At 37.7% G+C, this 20518-nt stretch overlaps 1 protein-coding gene across 1 annotated transcript in view; it reads right to left on the reverse strand.

Annotated features, from left to right (window-relative positions):
• Window positions 1–207: 207 nt before the first annotated feature.
• Window positions 208–20518, reverse strand: part of LOC107553183 (nesprin-2-like) — a 91894-nt gene continuing 71583 nt past the window's right edge. The window contains 20 exon segments of the mRNA XM_016235316.1: window positions 208–1672; window positions 2361–2404; window positions 2625–2672; window positions 2770–2961; window positions 3096–3224; window positions 3664–3864; window positions 4457–4656; window positions 4761–4884; window positions 4986–5116; window positions 5511–5579; window positions 7883–8183; window positions 8262–8456; window positions 8621–8758; window positions 9488–9670; window positions 9968–10118; window positions 10213–10400; window positions 11550–11712; window positions 17987–18153; window positions 18317–18475; window positions 20203–20358. Of these exon segments, the coding sequence (XP_016090802.1) occupies window positions 1462–1672; window positions 2361–2404; window positions 2625–2672; window positions 2770–2961; window positions 3096–3224; window positions 3664–3864; window positions 4457–4656; window positions 4761–4884; window positions 4986–5116; window positions 5511–5579; window positions 7883–8183; window positions 8262–8456; window positions 8621–8758; window positions 9488–9670; window positions 9968–10118; window positions 10213–10400; window positions 11550–11712; window positions 17987–18153; window positions 18317–18475; window positions 20203–20358 (3150 nt within the window). The 3' untranslated portion in view covers window positions 208–1461.

Here is a 20518-nt window from a genome sequence, read left to right on the forward strand (position 1 = left end):
GTGAATGTACAGCGCTCTTTCCCACCTTCAATACCACGACTGAGGTGCCCTTGAGCAAGGAATATCATCACTGATGATACAGTGACAACAGTAAGTTTCTAGAAGTAGCAAAACTAAAGTAATTTTTATTGTATACAGCTGCAAAATAAATATGTGGGAATTAAATGAGTGAACACTTGCATATTTGTACATGTTTATTTGTAGTAAAATTGACTTCAAAACAAACATCACATCTAACTTTATATTCTCTTCAACCATTGTTTGACACTGGCAGTGCAAGGTTTGCTGCAAAATAAATTCATAATAAAGTAAATGTTTTTTCTGTGATTGATTACTGGATATTTATTTCATAGTCTATTTCAGTAGACCCATAATGTAATCCATACTATAACAATTCAATTAAAAACGTTAAACAAACAACAGGACAAACAGCACTCTTTTAGTAACCGTAATGAATTATAAAACAAAGTCTCTGACACTTTGGCAATTAGTATGAGTGAAAGAGTGACTAATGGCCTTTTCACTATATTATCATCATCATCATAACTAACTTTCTGTAGGTTAAAAAAGCCACATACAATCATGTGGATACTTCTGAAATGTGTTTCTATGAGACACCTTAACCATTCAGCAAAAAACACACCAGACACAAACACATCTGGACACCAGACTTTCCTGCCAGAAAAATTCTAGTTATAATCTATAAAACATAATCAGATATAATTTATATCTCCACTGAGATCAGTTACCAATTATAATTAAATAATTTCAGTAGTTTTACAATATTCACACACGAAATCAACACTGCCACCAAACTTTAGGCTGAATAAATTAAAGAACTATTACATTTGCACACACCCTGATGCCTCTCCGTGTCTCTCCTCCATGGCTTTGACCAAGAAATGGCAGCTAAGAGAGCTACAAATAAAATATATTCATCATTGCAAGTAATTTGACACTGTATGACCATAACTGATATTTAAGCAAGTCCCGTCACTCAGACATATAAACAGGGCTTCTAGTTAAAAAATACAGGCCAACTCAAAGCCTATGAGTGAGCTATAGGTTCAATTACGTATCATTCATATTTAAAAAATAAATGCATTTGTGTGAAGGAGTATTTCAATGTTTCAATGGATGTGCTGCTACATACTATACAGTTAGAAAATGAGTGCACCTTTGATGAGGAATCCTTGTCATTCTCTAAGATATACATCATGAGGAAAGGTTCCTGAAGAGAAGGTTCGGATTGATTGAGAAAAATCCCTCTCCCTCTGTGTAACAGACTTCAGATCCAGGAACAGGATTTGATTGTTGCAGGAAAATCTATTGAATCTCAAACACAAGGGCTTTCACTCAGATTAAACACAGCTACAGGATCTGCTTCAGGAGAGTTAACCACGAGGTTTGGACTACATCCTATTTCCTCTAGTGATTCAGCTGTGGCTGTGTGTGTCATTTTCATGTGGGTGGGGGTCCGTTGGTGTAGAGGAGCATGGGGTAAAAGGATCGGGCAAAGTTGTTGGAGAGAGTGCAGCTGTAGTCGTCCTCTGAGAGAGGCACCAGACACGCCACAACCAGCAGCAGCAGGAAGAGGATGTGGAGGGGGAAAGCCGCTCGCAGGACACGATATAGGAACGGCCTCGCTGGGGACGAATTAGACATGTCAGCCCTGCAGAAAAGACAGTTAGGAAGGGTAGATGTTTTACACTACTGCTCAAAAGTTTGGGTTTTGGATACATCTGATCAAAAGTGACAGTAAAGACTTTTGTATTGTTACAATTTGTACTGGAAGCTCCTGACACTAAGACGAAATCCTTGTGTGTGTAAAGACACTTGGCAATAAAGCTCTTTCTGATTCCGATTTTTTTTATTTTTAGCTTTTTATTCATCAAAGAAGCCGGTTTCCATAAAAACATTAAGCAGAACAACAGTTTTTAACATTAATAATAATAAATATTTCTTGAGCACTATATCAGCATATTAGAATGATTTCTGAAGGATCATGTCACACTGAAGACTGGAGTAATGGCTGCTGAAAAATCAGCTTTGCATCAAAGGAATAGATTACCTTTAAAAATATATTATAATAGTATAAATAGTATTTTAAACTGCAATTATATTTCACAATATTACTGTTTTACTGTATTTTTGATTAAATAAATGCAGCCTTAAGCATAAGAGACTTTTTCTCAAAAACATGGTGAAAGCGGAGCAGATGTGTGAAAGTGAGAAGAACTAGAGAGTGTGAAGAGAGTACTAGAAGACATCGACCTCAGCTAGGTTATAAAATCACACAACTGAACACATAGTAACATATATATATATATATATATATACACGTATAGAACAGCGTGTACCTGACACTCGCGGGAGATCCCTGTGTAACAACTCCTGCGGCTTCCTAGAGAGAGAAGAAAAATAACTCAGTGTTTGTTACCATCTAGTAAGCATGATAAAAACAGACTAGAGATTCTTAGAAAACCCTCATTTACTGTCACTTTCAAAACCTAACTCCCCAAGAGCAGACTGTAAATAACACCAATTTATTTCACCAGAAACTAAGTCAGATCCTTGTAATTTCCAGTCTGAACAGGGTGTTAATGGAGAGAGCGCTTTTGTACCTGGTGTTGTGTTGGTGCTGTTCTGCCCACATCTGGACCTGAAGAGTCCTGCGACAGAACAGAAGGGATCAACACATCAGTGTGAGAGAGTGAAACCAGCCTGGCCTGAAGAGTGCTTGAGTGTGTGAGACTGAATGAAACTTACCAGTCTGCTTTGCAGTGTGTGCAGGTCGTGTGTGATTTGTCTGATCAGCAGTCGTAACTTGTTGCTGATGACGTGAACCTTCTCTTTGGCCTCCAGGGTGTCTTCTCCATGGTCCTGTAGCAGGATCTGTGAGGAGATCTCCTGCAGGCAGAACACCTCCCTCTCACGAGACTGTAAGTCCTGTTGAACAGCCTATTACGCACAGACAACAACTTTATCAACTTAACAGTTATTGCTATTATTAAAATGGATTTAACGGATTTTTTCATCAAATATCATTATTTTTGTGGGGACATGTTTAGATATCGTAAACACACTATTCTTACCTTAAGTGTGTCTTGATGCTCTTGCAGGATGTTGAGGTCTGTGTTTTGGTCATGGATGTTGACCATGTAGCGCTGGCTTTCTGCTTTAGCTAACCACAGCAGCAGAGAGTGAAGAGTCTCGTGAAACTCCTGTGAAAAAAGAAAATGGAATACACAGATGAGTCTCAGTTTCTCTTCATTAAATGGTGCGTGTGTGTTTGATTTAGGCTTCACTATATCAGGACCTTTACAAAAGCCCTTCAGGAAGTTACTGAAAAAAATGGAAGTTACTGAATTTTTTTTAAAAATAGGCCCTGAGAATACCCCCCCTTTTTTTAATTAAATGGCATTTTAGACCTTTGATACATCTCTGTCATGGTATACTGTAGCTCCAAGAACATGTACCCAACATTTCTAAAACCTTTTTCACAAAAAGTAACAAGTGCAAATGTTTGTGAGTGCACAGACATGTGCTTCCTAAACACGTTGTGTTGCAGTTGCACAACAAAACAAAACAACACTCATGGTACTTTGCTGTGTTGTCTGAACTCTGGTATCAGTGTCACTTTGCAAGCTTGTTTTTCCTCACCTGACACTCCATGAGTGCTTGATGCAGTCGGTGTTCCCAGCTGTCCAGGGCCACACAGGCCTGTGCCCATTTCTGATTGGCTGACTGCAGACTCTCACGCAGTTCTCGTAGCTCAGTGCTGTCTCCATGCTGGAAGCCCCGCCCACTGAGATTAACACCAATCATCACTGATTTGTAGCCGTTAAAAATCCTCTGCATGTCCTTATGAAAGAACAAAATGACAAAATGAACCTATACAGTATATGCCTAAATAATATACCCTACCATTCCCAAATTTGGTGTCTGCAAAATGTTTTAATGTTTTTGAAAGAAGTTTCTTATGCTCAGCAAAGCTGCATTTATTTGACTAATAATACAGTAAAAATAATACTGTGAAAAATGATTACAATAAAAAAATGCTTTCGATTTTAATATATTTTATAATGTAATTATTCCTGTGATGGCAAAGCTGAATGCTCAGCAGTCTTCAGTGTCACATGATCCTTCAGAAAGTATTCTAATATGCTGATTTGCTGCTCAAGAAACATTTCTTATTATTATGAATGTTGAAAACAGCTGCTTAATATTTTTGTGGAAACCATGATACATTTTTTCCCCCTCAGGATTCTTTGATAAATTGAAAGTTCAAAAGAACACCATTATAAAAGAGTAAAAGTGTATATATTAAAAATATATTCATATAAATTAATATTAACACACACATTAATATACATGCACTCTCTCAAGTGGCTTACTGTTTTATTAACTTTGTTTGAGTCTGATTCTATCACTCTTTAAATGTCTCTCTCAGTACCTTTAGTTTGTGGATATTGCTCTCCATGTCTCTGATGGTGATTTTTGGCTGTAGAGTTTGAAGTTTCTCTAGCTCAGGCATCACAGCGTTCAGCCATGCCATGACATCAGAGAGGTCAGAGTTGAGTTTGTGCCACTGCTGAAGATCCTGCGGCATGCTGCACGACTGCACCTGCAGGAGCTCCCATCGCTCGATCACACCTGAGGCCACAGATCCGAGGACAAAGGTCAGATGTCACTGAAACTCAATTGATGTATGAACATGTCTGTAAAAGTGTGAGTATATAATACAAATATAGCAGTACCCGTCTTATCTGCTGCGGAGAGGACCGTCAAACCCTGATCGTCCAGTTGTTCTTCCTCGCTCAGAATCAGTTTCACTCGCTTTATACTGTCTATACTGCCAGCACAATCAGACATGAGTTTATCCTGAAGGATGAGAGAGAGGAAATAGAACACAAAATGTGTTTATATGTGTGTGCCAATGTTAAAGCGTGCTTAGTGAGTGTGATGCATGTGTGAGTACTCACATAGGCCTGTGGGTGATACTGAGCGCTGGTGTCTGTGGGTGAGGATGTGAGACTGCGTATAATCTCTCTGTTCGCTCGCTTCCTGTCTGGCGCATCAGGAGAGTGCCACGTCTCCACCACTGACCTTCCTCCTAAGCGAGAGACAGAGCAAGATATTTTAACTCCTAATACCAATCAAAACAAGCACGCAAAAAGTCATCACTCAGTTGCACAGGCATGCTACAGAAACAAAAAAAGAATAAAGATGCAATTGGTCGCAAAACCGACATGCATTATGAAAAACATCTGTAATGCAAATCACATTCAGAGGAAGATTCTTGGCAAACATAAAAACAAGCATCATGGGATTTCAAGAACATGGGCAGCTGCTAGAGAGATGAAGTTGTTAACCAGCCAGGCAGTGAGCACAAAGCAAAAAATGTCTATTATATTTAGAGATTAAGGAAGGAAACATGTCACTTATGCTAAAGCACGCATGTAATGTGCAGCGAGAGTGCTGACAGCATGAAGCAGGCTGATGCCTACCGGACACAGCCTTCAGAGCTTTAGATGTAGCTTTAAAAAATAACTGAGAGCTCTCAGTGACTTCTACATCTGCAAGAGAAGAGCAGCAGACAGACAGAGATCTAGAGACACTATAACAGACAGATAACAGACATCTAGACTAACAGAGAGTCAAATATCAGACAGAGAGGTCAAGATACAGTATAAAAGAGTGGCAGACATAGGATGATGTGCAGTAGATACATTACCAGAGCAGTGAATAACAGAGCATAGATAACCTAATTCATCATATGGATCACTCTATAATTGGGGGAACATTTCACAGCAACAATCTAAATTTATTATTAAAATCAAGTTATATTAATGTTATTTAATGGACCTGAGCTAACATGGACTAACAATGAACAGCTGTATTTTTATTAACTAATGCCAACAAAGATGAATAAATACTGTAACAAATGTATTGCTCATTGTTAGTTAATGCATTAAATAGAGTTAACAAATGGAACCTTATTGTAAAGTGCTACCCAATATGCTTTATTAACAAAACAACTATTGCTTTCTTTATATATTTCATCAGTGTAACATTTTACACCAACTAGTTACCAATCTTAATTATTATTACACCATTTTAATATAACAATGTAACAAAATTGTAAATAAAACAGAAGTTGTAAATAAAGATTATTAGAGTGTTAAAAAAATACTATTTCAGTTTATCTATACATATACTATACATATTTAATTCAATGTGTTATTTGCAATTTCTCTGTAATTGGTTGTTAAATTTACTAGCAAGTTGAGGCATTTTCTTAATTCAAATAAAAAAAATTTTTTTTTAAAGGTTTATTTATGGTGTTTTATGCCTTTATTTAGATAGGACAGTATAGGTCGACAAGAAGTGAAGTGGGTGAGAGAGAGGGGGATGGGATCGGGAAAGGTCCGCGAGCCGGGACTCAAACTCGTGACACCCGAAGCGCAATGGCGCTGTATGACGGAGCGCTGCCCACGAGGCCATCGACGTCGACAATTCAAAGAAAATTAAATCCAAACTATTTAAAAAGCCCTTTTTCTGAATAATTCAGATTTTATAAATAAATTTAATATAGATAAAGGTGACTAACTTTTTTTTATTCTTTATTTTGAACCCAATCACACAATAACGGACACTGCAACAACTATAATTTAAGGGACATCAAGGCCATTTCAAGCAATAATAATATAAAAATTAATAGAAAGTTTTTAGAAAAAATATAATGACATTATATTGGACATGTAAAACTCGAGAAAATTGGACATGAAATGCACCCTAAATTGTAGAATGACTCTATTCTAGATAATCTAGGTTCTCTTTAACCCCTTAACTGTCACCCCCCATTTTTTAAAATAGGCATGAATGTGCACTATCCAAACATAAATTGTTGTAATTTATGAACACTTTGGAATACAGCCCTAAGGTTGGTCTCTTTGTAAAGAAGATAATCAGCAGTTTATGGCAAAAGTGGAATTTAAAAAAAAAATTTAAGTATCAAAAAGTTATAGAAGTTTAAATTTATTGTAAAGAAAATACACTGTACTAATTTTATTTTATTTTATATATAATAAATATTTTACACAACAGGTTTTACTCTAAAATTGCAATAAAATTTAAGCCTTCTGTCTAAATAAGTTATGTTTCAAATTTGAAGTTGATATGAAAACAATTGCGGTTTCTGTGAGATTTTATTTAGGGCGTTATACCACAAATAGCCACCGGGTGCATCCAAACTCCATTGAATTTTTTTAATGCATTTTTCTGTCACATGTGTTGACATTTCTCTGTCAATATTGCTTCTAACACAAAATAGAAGTAATCCTAAAAATGTAATAAAATGTAATCCTAAGACTCAGACCTTTCCAATGATATGTTTTTTGTCAAGATTATAAAAAGTTTTGTTTGTAAAAGACCGTAATGCATTTTGTAATATGACTTGACACTGCCCGCTAAGTGGGAGACCGCCAAAACATTTTAAAGTACCATTTCTATGGTAACGCAATGTTCGATTTTAAAATGGTTTTCACAGGATGAATCTTGGGCTTCTTAGCTTTCAAACGATATACAATTTATGATGATTACTAAAATATTTGATAGAGAAAAAGGACAACAATTAAAGAGTGCCAAGCGTCCCACATTTACCTAAAAGTGCAGCAGATAACATAAAGAGATCTACATAGACTTTAACAGAGCAGCAGATCTAGGCACTCTAAAAGAGTGTCATGTAAGAGACAAAGAATAATAGCACAGCATATAGCAAACAGAGAGATCTAGAAACACGAACAGAGCGGTCTATAACAGACAGACAGATCTAGATATACTTTAACAGAGCAGCAGAGACCAGTCTGTAAAGAGGTACCTGATAGGGCGCTGTAGAACGTCAACTCCTCATCATCCTCTGGAGATGAAGATCCTCCCACATCGACGGTGTGGTCCCACTCCAGTGGGATTGAATCCACACTGACGGGCGTCTCACGCCCTGAGTGCTCCAGAGTAGGTGGCAACAGCTGGGATACGGCCTGGCGTACTGTCAGAGAAACACCAGAGCTCATAGCAGCCTCCTCTTCCTCCTCCTGTTGCCTCTCCCACACCCCACTGAAATCAGCCGAGTCCTCCGGATCTGTGTCTCTGTCTGAGAACTCTCGGTCCTCCTCTAGCACCTAGTGGGAAGGGTAAAAGTTAGTAATCAGTCAAGAGTGTATTGTTCAGCATTTGTGAGATGAGTTTTTCAAACTGACTGGACGTCTGCTGATAAGACGGTGGTGGAATCGGGCGACTCTGCCAAACACTTCCTGGCAGTAAGAGTGCAGCTCCTCTAGTTCATCTTCGATGAGTACAGCGTCCAGTGGAGCACTCTTCTGGATCAGGTTCTCTCCAAATACGATCAGAGCATCGATCTTATTTGTGTTTAGAGTGATCTCCTGCTGAAATGCCTGCAGGAATCAAATAACAAATTATTTTTCACTCTGACTGTGTGACCAGACTCATTCAACCTGTTTAACTGTTTAATAGTTACAAAAGCAATTTTTACATAAAACCTGTTTAACTGTTTAATAGTTACAATAGCAATTTTTACATAAAATCAGAGGGTACTGACGTTTAGTTGACGCATCTTTTCATGGATATCACTCTCTGAAAAATGCTCCACATTGGTGAGCTGAAGGTCCATTTCAGTCAGCCAGACCAGAATCCCCTCCCTTGTTCCTTCAAAGTCTTCACGCTGGGATGTGAAGTGCTGAACAGAGGAGAAGCATTTAGAGCTCAGTAACGTTTTAGAAAATTGAGTTTTGCCCCAAAAAAGTATACTTTGTTATCATGGAAACGAAGAACTGAAGGTCAGAGATGCAATTCATTTGAACATTCTTACAGGTTTTTAGGTTTATTAGGTGCCATTTCCAAACCAGTCAGTATTTGAGAATTTAATATATATTAAAAAGTACAGTTCAAAACTTTAGGATCAGTAAGATTTATTTTTATGTTTTCAAGAAGTCTCTTATGCTCACCAATGCTGCATATATTTGAATAAAAATACAGTAAAAATATTACTGTGAAATATTATTACAATTTAAAATAACTATTTTAAATGATTAAACTATTTTCTATTGTAATGTATTTTAAAATGTAATTTATTCCTGTGATTGCAAAGCTAAATTTTCAGTCATTACTCCAGTGTCACATGAACTTTCAGAAATCAATCTCACATGCTGAATTGCGGCTCAAGAAACATTTTGCTGCTATATATTATTATTTAAACTCTTTCAAACTTTATTTTTCAGGATTCTCTAATGAATAGAAAGTAAAAAAACAGCATTTACTTAAAATAGAAATCTTTTGTGACATTATGAATGTTATATTGTCACTTTAGAAGCATTTATTGTGTTCTGGCTTAATAAAATAATTAATTTATTTAAATATATATATATATTAATGACTTCTGAACAGTAGTGTAGGACCCAAGTCTGACCTTTAACCTGCGGAGCACAGCGGCCACTCTCTTCTGTAGCGTATCCCAGCGCTGGTTTCCCTCATGCACCATCAGCTTCAGCTTACTGGCACCATCTGTCCGGTTCTCTCGTGCCAGACGTCGGTATTGTTTGTTCACCAGCTCCAGCTGTGTCAGGCGCTCATGGACCTGCCGCTGGAATGCCTGCATGTGTGCAAGTTTTAAAAAAGTGTTAATTGTCCAATAGATTATGTCTAGATAAAGACAAATGCAAAAGCCACTACACTCTTAAAAACAAGTTATTTAGGTTCTGTATAGTTGGAAAGTTTTATAGTTGAATATTAAAATGTTCTTTCCACTAAGAAAAAATGGCTCTTTTAAGAATGGTTCACTGAAAGGTTCTTCGAGGAACCAAAAACGGTTCTTTTATGCTATTACTGAGATGATGAACAAGCTACTATTAGTGAAAAAATCCTTAAAAAGGATTAAAAAGATCTAAACCTCAAACTTTTTGAGTTCCTCTTTAGCACAGGTGTAGAGTACATCTTTGGTGGCAGGGTTGGCTGCTGTACGTTCTGCCGTGCTCAGCCACTCTTCGAAGCGTGAATAGTCATCCAGGAACTTGCACCACAGACGCCATGTCTCCTCAATCCTGCAGGGGACAGTATAGAGTACAGTGGTCAGAGAAAAAAAAAAAGAGTGACACTGATGCCGCCAAACATGCTAATATAGGTGTTTGTATTGACCTCATTCTCCTCTCCATAGACATGGCACATATGTTCCTCCAGCGGCGGTCCAGGCTGAGAGTGGTCTGCTGAATGGAGTCGTTCTCTCCATCGCTGCCACAAGCATCCGCATCATGCAGCAAAACATCACACAGGGTCAGAACAGATGCCACACCCTCTGTGTGCTGTTCGATGTCTCTCTGCAAGTCCTAGTGGAGACCAACAAAATCACACTCTAAAGGCCCGTTCACACTAAGGTCGATAACAATAAAGTTCTAATAATCATTCTAATTTTATGAGAATAAGAAAGTCCACACCACAACTATAACCATAACGTTGGAAGTAATTTCAAAATCCATCCTGATTTAAAGAGCTTAAGCATTCTTGGTGTGAATGGGCCTAAGACTAACGTATACCAAAAAACTCATCAAATTATCAGTCGTTTAAGAAAGATGACATTGCTAAGACATCAAAATATTGCAAAAAGCCACCCCACATTAGAAGAAACGTCATGTTCATTTAAAAAAATGGAGGAATATACACTTAAGGGTAAAGATGAACAGGCTTTAGTGGCCCTCTTTACCTATTGATAGTTTTCACGTGACGTCACACTTATAGGAACACCCACCTGGAGGGCAAAACGAAGCTTTGCTCAACTGACCGCCAGTTATTTTTATGCAGTTTGCATTGAGTAGTAATGTAGTAAAAAACAGATATTAAAAGGCGAAATTCAGTTTACACCTTATTGATGATGTATATTTTGTACAGGCAAGCAGATGAAGCCAGAATATAAACGCAATGTGCAAAGCTTCACGTTAAATGGTTTCCCATAGAAAACCATTAGAAGGAAAACACTGAACCGTTAAGCGGACTGCGATCATATTCCAGCCTCATCTGCTTGCCTATGTAAACTATGCATCATTAATATAGAGATTACTGAATTTGATATTTTAACATTACTGTTTTAAATATATTAAGGCACTTTAAGTGTTTTTACAACGTTTTGTTGCACTGTTTAATGATTAAAATATAGCCGCGGGTGCTTAATATGAATTGCAAATGGCCAAAAAAAACTTGCATTTTGTTCACATACCTTTGTTTTATTCTTTTGAGAGGTGATCTAAATATTTGCGGCTGTGAAACATATGTAAAATTGATAGACTTGTGCTGCAGTTCTATGGATGTTTTGCCCTCCAAGTCTTTGAGCCGGTCACGTGACTGAAAGCTATGAACACACCCTATAAGCATTGGTGTTTAGATAAATCTGCTTCATAACGCATTGTGCTTTTTGAAGGCATACAATAAGTACTTGAAACATAGTTTCGTATAGTGGTTTTGTTATTGAATGCACAGATTACCTGATGCTCTGCTAGTTTGCGCTGTATCTCATCACTGTGGCAGACGCTGTAGATGATGGGTTTGGCCAGCTTACCCTCGACGCGAGAAAGCCAGGTACGGAGATTACTCATGTTCTTATCCAGCTGCTGCACTGTCACCAGCGTCTCCTTCAGCTTCCTCACCCTGAAATACAATCAGTCAGTCTGTCAATATCTTTTTTTTGTTGTTGCTGGTATTCAATAGAACAGTGTAAGAGGAGACTGGAAGCAATAAGAGAGAGAGGTACAAGATTGGGACAGGACCTTAAGCTGGGACTTGAACTCGAGTTGCTCAAAGTCACATTTGGCTTTTACACCATAAAAAGAAAACTTTTTAAAACAGAACATCTTTTTTTTTTTTTTTTTTTACACTTATTCTAGACCCCGACTTTGAATTCTCAGTATTTCAATCATAAAAATATGAATTATTACATTACTTACAAACTATCATATTCTAAATAAAGAGTGAAATAAACTATTCTAACAACTTTTGTGTATCACATAGTGTGTATCACTTCACAGTAGTTAAGAGTTTTGATAGGTTGGACATTTGCTTTCCAGTAACAAAGTAGTCAATCACAATCATCATTTCTTCTATAGAGTGCAACAGTGTCTGTCCACTTGTTTAGTGTCCTTTTTCCCATTTTCCCATGTATTTTCCACATAGGGGAAAAAAGTCTTTGCTAAAGCAATTCCTGCAGTTAAAAATGATTATTTAAAAAAATAAGTTGAAATATTGTTGATATGAAACACAGTTTTACCAAAACATGGTCTGTCTTTTTATGTTCACATAAAAAGCTAACATTCCTTGACCTAGTGCCATTCCTATACAGCAAGCCTGCCAGCTGAGGTTTACAAAGACACAATACAGGACAAAAGGCTTCTTATTAGGTCTGAGTGTGCAATGACCCACGTCAGGTCCATCTGTCGCACTCTATTCAACCCACACCAGAACACTCAGTGTTAGGACTATCTGAGCATGTAGATGGGTTTCACCCCACTCTAAGAGTGACGTCATGTGACTAAGAGGATGGGGGCATTCCTTCTTATAGTCATGTGACATTTCCAATGGAGGTCTGACCAAAACAAACCCAAGTGCTGATGTGGAAGAAGTGACATCATACAACTCAACTGCACGTGACAGCAATGCATTGAAGTGTTTGGTGTTCGTATCAGAGGGTTTATTCTTATTGTGACAAACACAAGTACTATTTGCATTATCACAAACAAACTGAAGAGAAAACACTTAAATAAAATAACATGCAGTCACTCATAATATTTGGTGCAATGAAATAAGGCAATGAAACAAGATGTCCTCTGTATCACATCAATATAAACATAAAAGCCTTAAAAGATGAGAGGATTTAGAAAGATATACTTTATAAATAAAACATTAGTAATGCATGATTCCAGATGCATGCATCTTCGCAGCCTGTTTTTGGTGCATATCTGTTTAGAATTGAGAAAATGCACCATCTGCACATCGCCAGCATGCATGTCCTCCCTAGAAACAAGCGTGTTTCCATGCAAAGCAGAATCTGGTCAGTCCAGCACTGAAGCTAGTGTTAGCCACTGAACACACACACTGACAAAAGCACTGCCCATATCCTTTCTCTCTCTCTCTCTCTCTCTCTCTCTCTCTCTCACACACACACACACACACACACACACACACACACACACACACACACACGCGCGCATATATGATTATATGAGCTTATATGAAAACCCCGTGTGTGTGTGCAATTAGCAAATACTTACTCGCAGACTGATGAGGCTCCATGGCTCTCTCGTGTTAGCGTTAACATGTCTGTCTTGTGGCTGATCTCACACACACTCCTCTCACAGACCGTGAGCTGCTGTATACTCCCACCCTCCAGTCCCTCTGTCATATTCAACCCCCCTCTCTCTCCCTCTCACTGAATGGCCATGAGATGTGTCATTTACAGTGGAGATGGTGAAGATACTCCATGTTCCCATCACTTTCTTCAACTGCATTACAAATACAGCCAGCAATTGTAAATATTTAGGAATACTTATAGACTGTCATATCACAGACTGCATCTTATTCAGAGGCTACAGCATTTTGGCACGAGCAAACATATTTTAGAGATGGTTACAGGAATCTTGTGGAAAGTTTTATGCCTTTTATTATGAATATGTGATACAAAAATCGGACTATTAAATGTAAAGCGAAATTGTCTAGACTGGTTAAAGTAGCAAGCATGATTGTAGGTAATGCACAAAGGCAACCCAATGATACTTATATATCAAATGTCAAACAAAAAGCTTTGGTTATTATAAAAAATTCATCTTTTCCCTTACATTCGTAATTTCAGTTACCCTCAAAGAGACATTTTAGACAACCTCATTATTAAATGCTGAGACATAATTATGAGTAGGTGTGGATATGTATGTGGCATTATGGGTGTACAGGGTGAGCCTGAATGTATAAAACTAGCATGCAGCAAACAGGTAGTAATTACTGCCTCAATTCGGCGTGGCATGGAGGTGATCAGTTTGTCTTCTAATTTATTGAGATGCACCTGTAGAAACAAGACATAGAAAAACCTTCAACACACAACACAGAACACCCTAGCAACAGTAGCAACCACATAGCAACATGCTAAAAAAACACTCAGAGAAACTGCATACAGTAGTAATAAACTAGGTGTACTTTTGCACTATTCTGTGCCATTTTGTAGTTTAAATAGTGAGTATTGTGTTCACAGTAAAAAATTCCAACAAGTAATACTGCACTTCAAATATCAAGATGATGCACTTAACTGGGAAAATAAATAAATAAATAAAATGAAATGTGGAATGTCGGACACTTCACACACTCAGAGTCATCAGCTTTCCTTACGTAGTTGAAAGAGAGGGGCTGTCTGAATCTTATGCTGGATGACAAAATGGCATTATAAAATTCATACACAGATGGTAGAGTACACAATGCATAGTATAAGTGTGTAGCATATAATGCATCATTTGGGACACTTCTTGCATCTTAGCAACATGTTTTGCACAGGCAAGTACCACTCATATTAAAATATAATTAATTTGTAATAATTGATTCAGATTCATACTTCTCCAGCATGCTTAATTTCAAGCAGTTCAGCTAAATGAGCTGAGAAATCTGGGCCACAGGGAACCGCGTTGGTGGGCCTCACATAGGCAGAGCTGCTTGTCAAAGGCTTTCAGTCTTTAGAATAGGGTAATTCACTGGTGTTGGGAAGATTCAGAGCACACTTCAGCTCTCTGAAGGGTTTAATTAAATCGTCCCACTTCACGGTTAGTCAGTATTTGATATCCATTCAGGATGATAGTCATGGTGGATAAAGATTGTTAAAACGTGGAATATTATTTGTGAGGAGACACACAAAACTGCACATACACAAAGAGGCTGTCACACACCCTAAAATAAGCTTATTGCAAACTTGTTGCCATAGAAGCACTTCCAGCTACAGATGTCTAAACTTCTGAGTGGAAACTGGAAAACAAATTTCCTCATTCAAGCACTTTGGTCAACATCCCACAAAGGAGTGTAAAATGGTCCTTAAAAAAGTGAGTAGAGAATTTTAATGAACTTTCCTGAATGGGAATCTTCAATATAATTTATGTGTGTGTGTGTGTTTAGCGGGGCTGTTTTCAACATAACATCTGTCCCATGTTGGCCCTTTGTCCAGCAATAGTGAGCAGGGTTTTGTAAGATACCAAGGGTTCAATAATACAATGGCTGCCATCACTCAGCAAATAGCAGAAGAGCAGAAAGACAGAGCCTTGATGCTGATTGGCCGAGAGACACAATAAGTGTAGACAGAAGACTTATGGGATGGCGAGTGGACACAAAGGCCTGTGCCAGCAGACAGCAGCTCCCGCGTGTGCAGATGCTGTGAGGGTGAACTCTGCTGTGCTTTTAGCTGACAAAAGAGTCGGACGTGTCTATGTAAACTTCTATAATCCTGCTTAGAGACTTGTCTCAATCACACACTCCCATTTGCAAGTTGTATGAGTGACACACAAATATGTACACATAAACTGCCATTATAAAATTTAGGGTTGATAAGATTTTTTTTAAATGCCTTTGAAAGAAGTCACTTATACTCAGCCAAGGCTACATTTATGTGTTACAGTAAAATATTATTACAAATAACTATTTAAATACTATACTTTAATGTATATGGATTTATTTCTGTCATGGCAAAGCTGAATTTTCAGCAGCCATTACTTCAGTCTTCAGTGTCACATGATTCTTCAGAATCTAGTATGCTGATTTGGTGCTCAAGAAACATTTATTATTATTTTCAGTGTTGAATACGATTGTGCTGCTTCTTTGTGTGGAAACTGTGATATATTTCTTTCAGGATTCTTATATATATTTCTTTTCAGGATCTGAATAGAAAGTTCAAAAGAACAGTATTTATTTGATATTGTAATATTATAAATCTTAGTGACCCCAAACTTAGTAAGTAATGGTAGTGTATAGAGTATATTAACATATCTCTTCAGATGGTCTAAATTCAAATGACAAATAATCTCTAAACATTTGATAGTGACAATGAAAACAGAGCGACCAGCCGAGACAGGCCGAGGCATGCTGGAGTCATGCTTGTGAACTTTGACCTCGAACACAGAGACACTGACTTCAACAGCATTCTCGACACAAGCTCAACCCATCACTAAAACACTCTCTTTATGTACACAAAGGTGAATTTAAAGGAATAGTTAAGAAAAATATATAATGGCCAGTCAGTTGGATCATTATCCCTGACAGGGTGATCTTGTATCATCCTGAAGGTGTTTATTTTTGGATAACAAACAGCTGACTGCATGTGTTTTGGTTAAACTCGTGCTCATGGAGTCTCAGTGATTGATGAAAAGGAATACTGACAGGTGTAAAGCTCCAGCTCAAGGTGACAGCCGACAAACAGACAGGTCTCGTGCCTGGTTACCCACTGATCCACAAAGCTACATTTAGTGTCAACAGGCACCTGCACAGCCAGTGTTAGCTCTAAAACCTTGACATTAGTGGCACAGAGCCAGTTAACATTTAAATTGCTTATAGACACTCAGGAATCTGCTCAGCTGTGAACTATGATAGAAATGTCTGTAGCAAGGCATAATTTGTCTGCACACCTGTTTGCAAAGCAGATTAAAACACGCAAACATGCTACTAACACAATAAGGCAGCCAGTTTTTGAGACTCGGCTACCTACAGAATTTTAATTACTGTCACAGTGTGAATGCCGAGATTTTTGCTCGACTGCAGATGTGAAGCTCTATAGCTCTACAGGTGAATTTATTTGCTGTGATGAGGTAAGAGGAATCTGCAGGTGAAGAGTGCAACAGGCCACCAGCTTCTTTCCCTTATAACCTTCATAACCTCTTAAGAAGCTTGTTTAAGCAACACAATTACATTAAATGGCATTCCACCAGCTGATGTTTACTGTCGCAATGTTTCAGTTGTATTTCGAATTTTGAAATGTACAGTCTTAAAAATAAAGGTTCTTTACTGACATTAATGGTTCAAAGAAGAACTTTCAAAGTCCATGGAACTTTCCAGTGCACAAAAGGTTCTTTATAGTGGAAAAAGTTTCTTTAGATTATTGAAATGTGCCTTTTGTTAAAAAAAATTATGTTTCATTTCACTAAATTGTTTACTAAATGTTCTTTGGGGATCCGAAAATGGTTCTTCCATGCCATCCCTGTGAAAACCTTTATTTTTTTAGAGTGCAGTTGAATGATAGATAAGGTCTAATCTCAATCTCTTTGAGTAATATGGAACATGATATAGGTCAGCATGTTGCCTTAACATGAACAAACAATAAATATAGATGCTTTGAATGCACTTATTCCAGAGATCCATAACCGAAGACCAGAGAAAATGCAGAAAAGAAAAGCAGACTTGAAGACAAGAAGTCAACAAGCTGGCCATCAATGTATCATGAAGCTACAGCCACCGTCTGTCTAATCAAAGAGCTGTCAATCAAGTGAAGAGCAGGACAAACCAACCCCCTTCATACGCTCCACCCAGATAACACCCATCTGGACTGACTCCACGTGCACGTCTACATTTAAATCTCTCTCTCTTGCAGTTTCTGACTCAGTGGAGCTGATGTTTACACTTCATTGAATGTGACAAACTGCACTTCCTGTCTGTTAAATAAAGTGTGGCTGAGATTAATTGGATCAATGTCAGATTAACATCACTGTGCCATGCATTCATTTTACAAAGTACTTTGCAGGTCATATCCCATGACCCAAATGCTTGTAAAAATCCAGCAAAGTTCTCAAGTAACATATGCGTCACCGTTTTATGGTCACATTCTAGCAGCATTTATAATAAAGGAGTATTGTGTATTGCATCTGATTTAGTATATTTGACCATGACCATGCTCAGGGTTACTCTAAGGTCTTACCTGGCCTCAATGTGATCAAACAGATGCTGCCAGCGGTCGTTGATGTCCTTGATCTTGTCATTGATGTCTGTCTCTTTGGTCTTGTTGCTAGCAGTGATGAGTTGTTCTCCCAGCTGTTTCAGATGCGTCTTATTCTCACTGAAGAGGTTGATCTCCTCCATACAGTCCTGAAGAGAGTGAATATTTGAGTGGAAGAGGGCACGGAAAGTAATAATGATTAATATCTTGAGAGTCATACTCTTGTTGTTTGCTTGCTTACAAGATTAGGTGAAATATAGCAAGCAAATAAATGTGGAATAAACATTCGTTCTGTGAAGACCTTTGTCTCACCTTCTTGAGTTTCTCCACCATCTCCTCGATGCTCAGCTCAGCACTGTGTGCCACCTTGTTTTCCATCTGTGTCAGCCATTCACACAGCTCCCGATTCTTCTCATTAAAAATGATCCAGGCATTCAGCCGATCAGCAATCTCCTGCTTACGCAGAGAAACCTACAGAGAGAGAGAGAGAGAGAGAAAATACATAAGAGATATGGCAGCATAACTGCAGCTCACACAAAGACAGGGAATCTCACTAAACCTGTCAAAAAGATGTGCAGGTCATATTTCTCACCAAAATCTAAAGAAAAACACAATATGTTTTTCGCATTCTGACAATTAAGAATACAAACAATTCTGAATACTATAATTTTGTAAATAAATTTGTTTTAAAAATATAGTTGTATTAATTATGGAAGTCTCGTTGTACTGCCTTTATACTGATTTTAAAAAATAATGTATTACAGCTATTTTTACTGTATTACAATAAAAAATACTGTATCACAGTAATGGACATTAATAAAATCTAATGAATCAACACTGCGAATACAGGGAATTACAAAAATTAAAAAAAAATAAAAATTAAAATGTGCATATTGTGGTAACAATTTCTGGGACAAATGTACTTAATTAAAATCATTACAATTATGTCAATCAATTATAAAAAAATTTATGCAAAACAATTTCTTTCCATATTTAAAGATCACTAGCCAAAACATCTTTATGAACTTTGTTACTCAAAAGTTTTAAAATCCAAACTAACTCAACAGCTGCCACATGTGGACTTCACTGTTACTAGGCAACACTTCCACACCCCCCCTACAGACACACTCACACTCCGGCGTGTGACACACACACACTGGGAGTGATTTCCAAAACAAAGAGCTAAAGACTCCTGCTTCTATTAATTTCTGTGTGTCTTTTTTCTGTGTCCTTCACTCTATACCATCTGCTCTCTCATTCCACTGTCAAAGACCCCCACCCACCCCAAAACTCACACCAGACCCCCAAAACATGACCCCAGGAGACTCCAGCTGACTGATCCAGCACCATATTCATTAAAAACCGCAGCAAGACATTGTGCGAGTGATGGACAGGTTCAGAAATTAAATCAATACATGGTCACCAGAACAACATACTGTACATCAAGGAACTTCACAGGAACAATGACTCCAGCTGAATCAATGAGCACTGATAAATTTTTTTTTTAAAAATCCTCACATCTGTTTCTTGGGTAGTGATGGTGTGCTAACATTGTATTTAAAATAGTTGGAATTCCTTTGAGCATGTCGTCTGTGTAGGTTTACTTAGCAGTAGCTGGAGACAAAACTGTCTCCAAAAGTTAAATATAACAAAACATCCCTTTGTGGACATCCAGGATGTTCTCAAAAGTAACATGTTTAATAAATCAATGAAGGAAATTTTTTTTTATTAATATTTAATAATTTAGATAAATAATTTGAATAAAAATTAATAAATAAATAAGTTATCTTTAAGGCATAGAGATTTAGTTTAGGTTAGGTTTTACTCTGTAGTAATTATAATTAACTTTAGAAAACAACAAAAAATGTAATGTCTTCATTTAGATATCTGTAGGTAAACGTGTTTTAAAACGTTAAAAATGTTTAAAAAAAGCAGAAGTTGCCATGTATCTACACCTTAAACTACATTCATATAATACAGATTCATTCATTATATTTTGCTGTTAAATATTTATACTTCTCAGTTCTCACACAGTAAGGTTTATCAGTCAGCTCAATGAATTAGAGCTGTCAATGTTTAGACACAAGATTCCTGTAGGCTTTATGTTTGCTCTGTTTTCTCCTATTTCATCAAAAAGTCTAAAGCATAAAATACAAAAGTCTCTGGTATGTCTAGGTAAAGATATTTGTGTGTCTTACTTTGAGGCAGAGCTCTTCCCACTGGCAGTGCAAATGGTCCACTTGCTCCTGCAGGAGGAGGACGTCATCGGTGAGGATGTACTGGGACAGGTCTGTCTTCATGGTGCTGAGCTCCGAAAGACTGACGGCCCAGTCCTCTAAACAATCCTGAACCTCCTGCATAACATAATACACCACCGTCACAGAAAACACTGCCACACGTTCCAGCTCTGACTCACGCAATCTCTCTCTTTCACCCTCTGGCCCTGCAAGATTAAAGCCCACGGGACAAAGGGGGAGGGCAGGAGGGAGAGAGAGAGAGAGAGAGAGAGAGAGA

Source organism: Sinocyclocheilus grahami, unplaced genomic scaffold (assembly GCF_001515645.1).
Source record: "Sinocyclocheilus grahami isolate Dianchi unplaced genomic scaffold, SAMN03320097.WGS_v1.1 scaffold466.1, whole genome shotgun sequence".
In the NCBI taxonomy this organism is placed as follows: domain Eukaryota; kingdom Metazoa; phylum Chordata; class Actinopteri; order Cypriniformes; family Cyprinidae; genus Sinocyclocheilus; species Sinocyclocheilus grahami.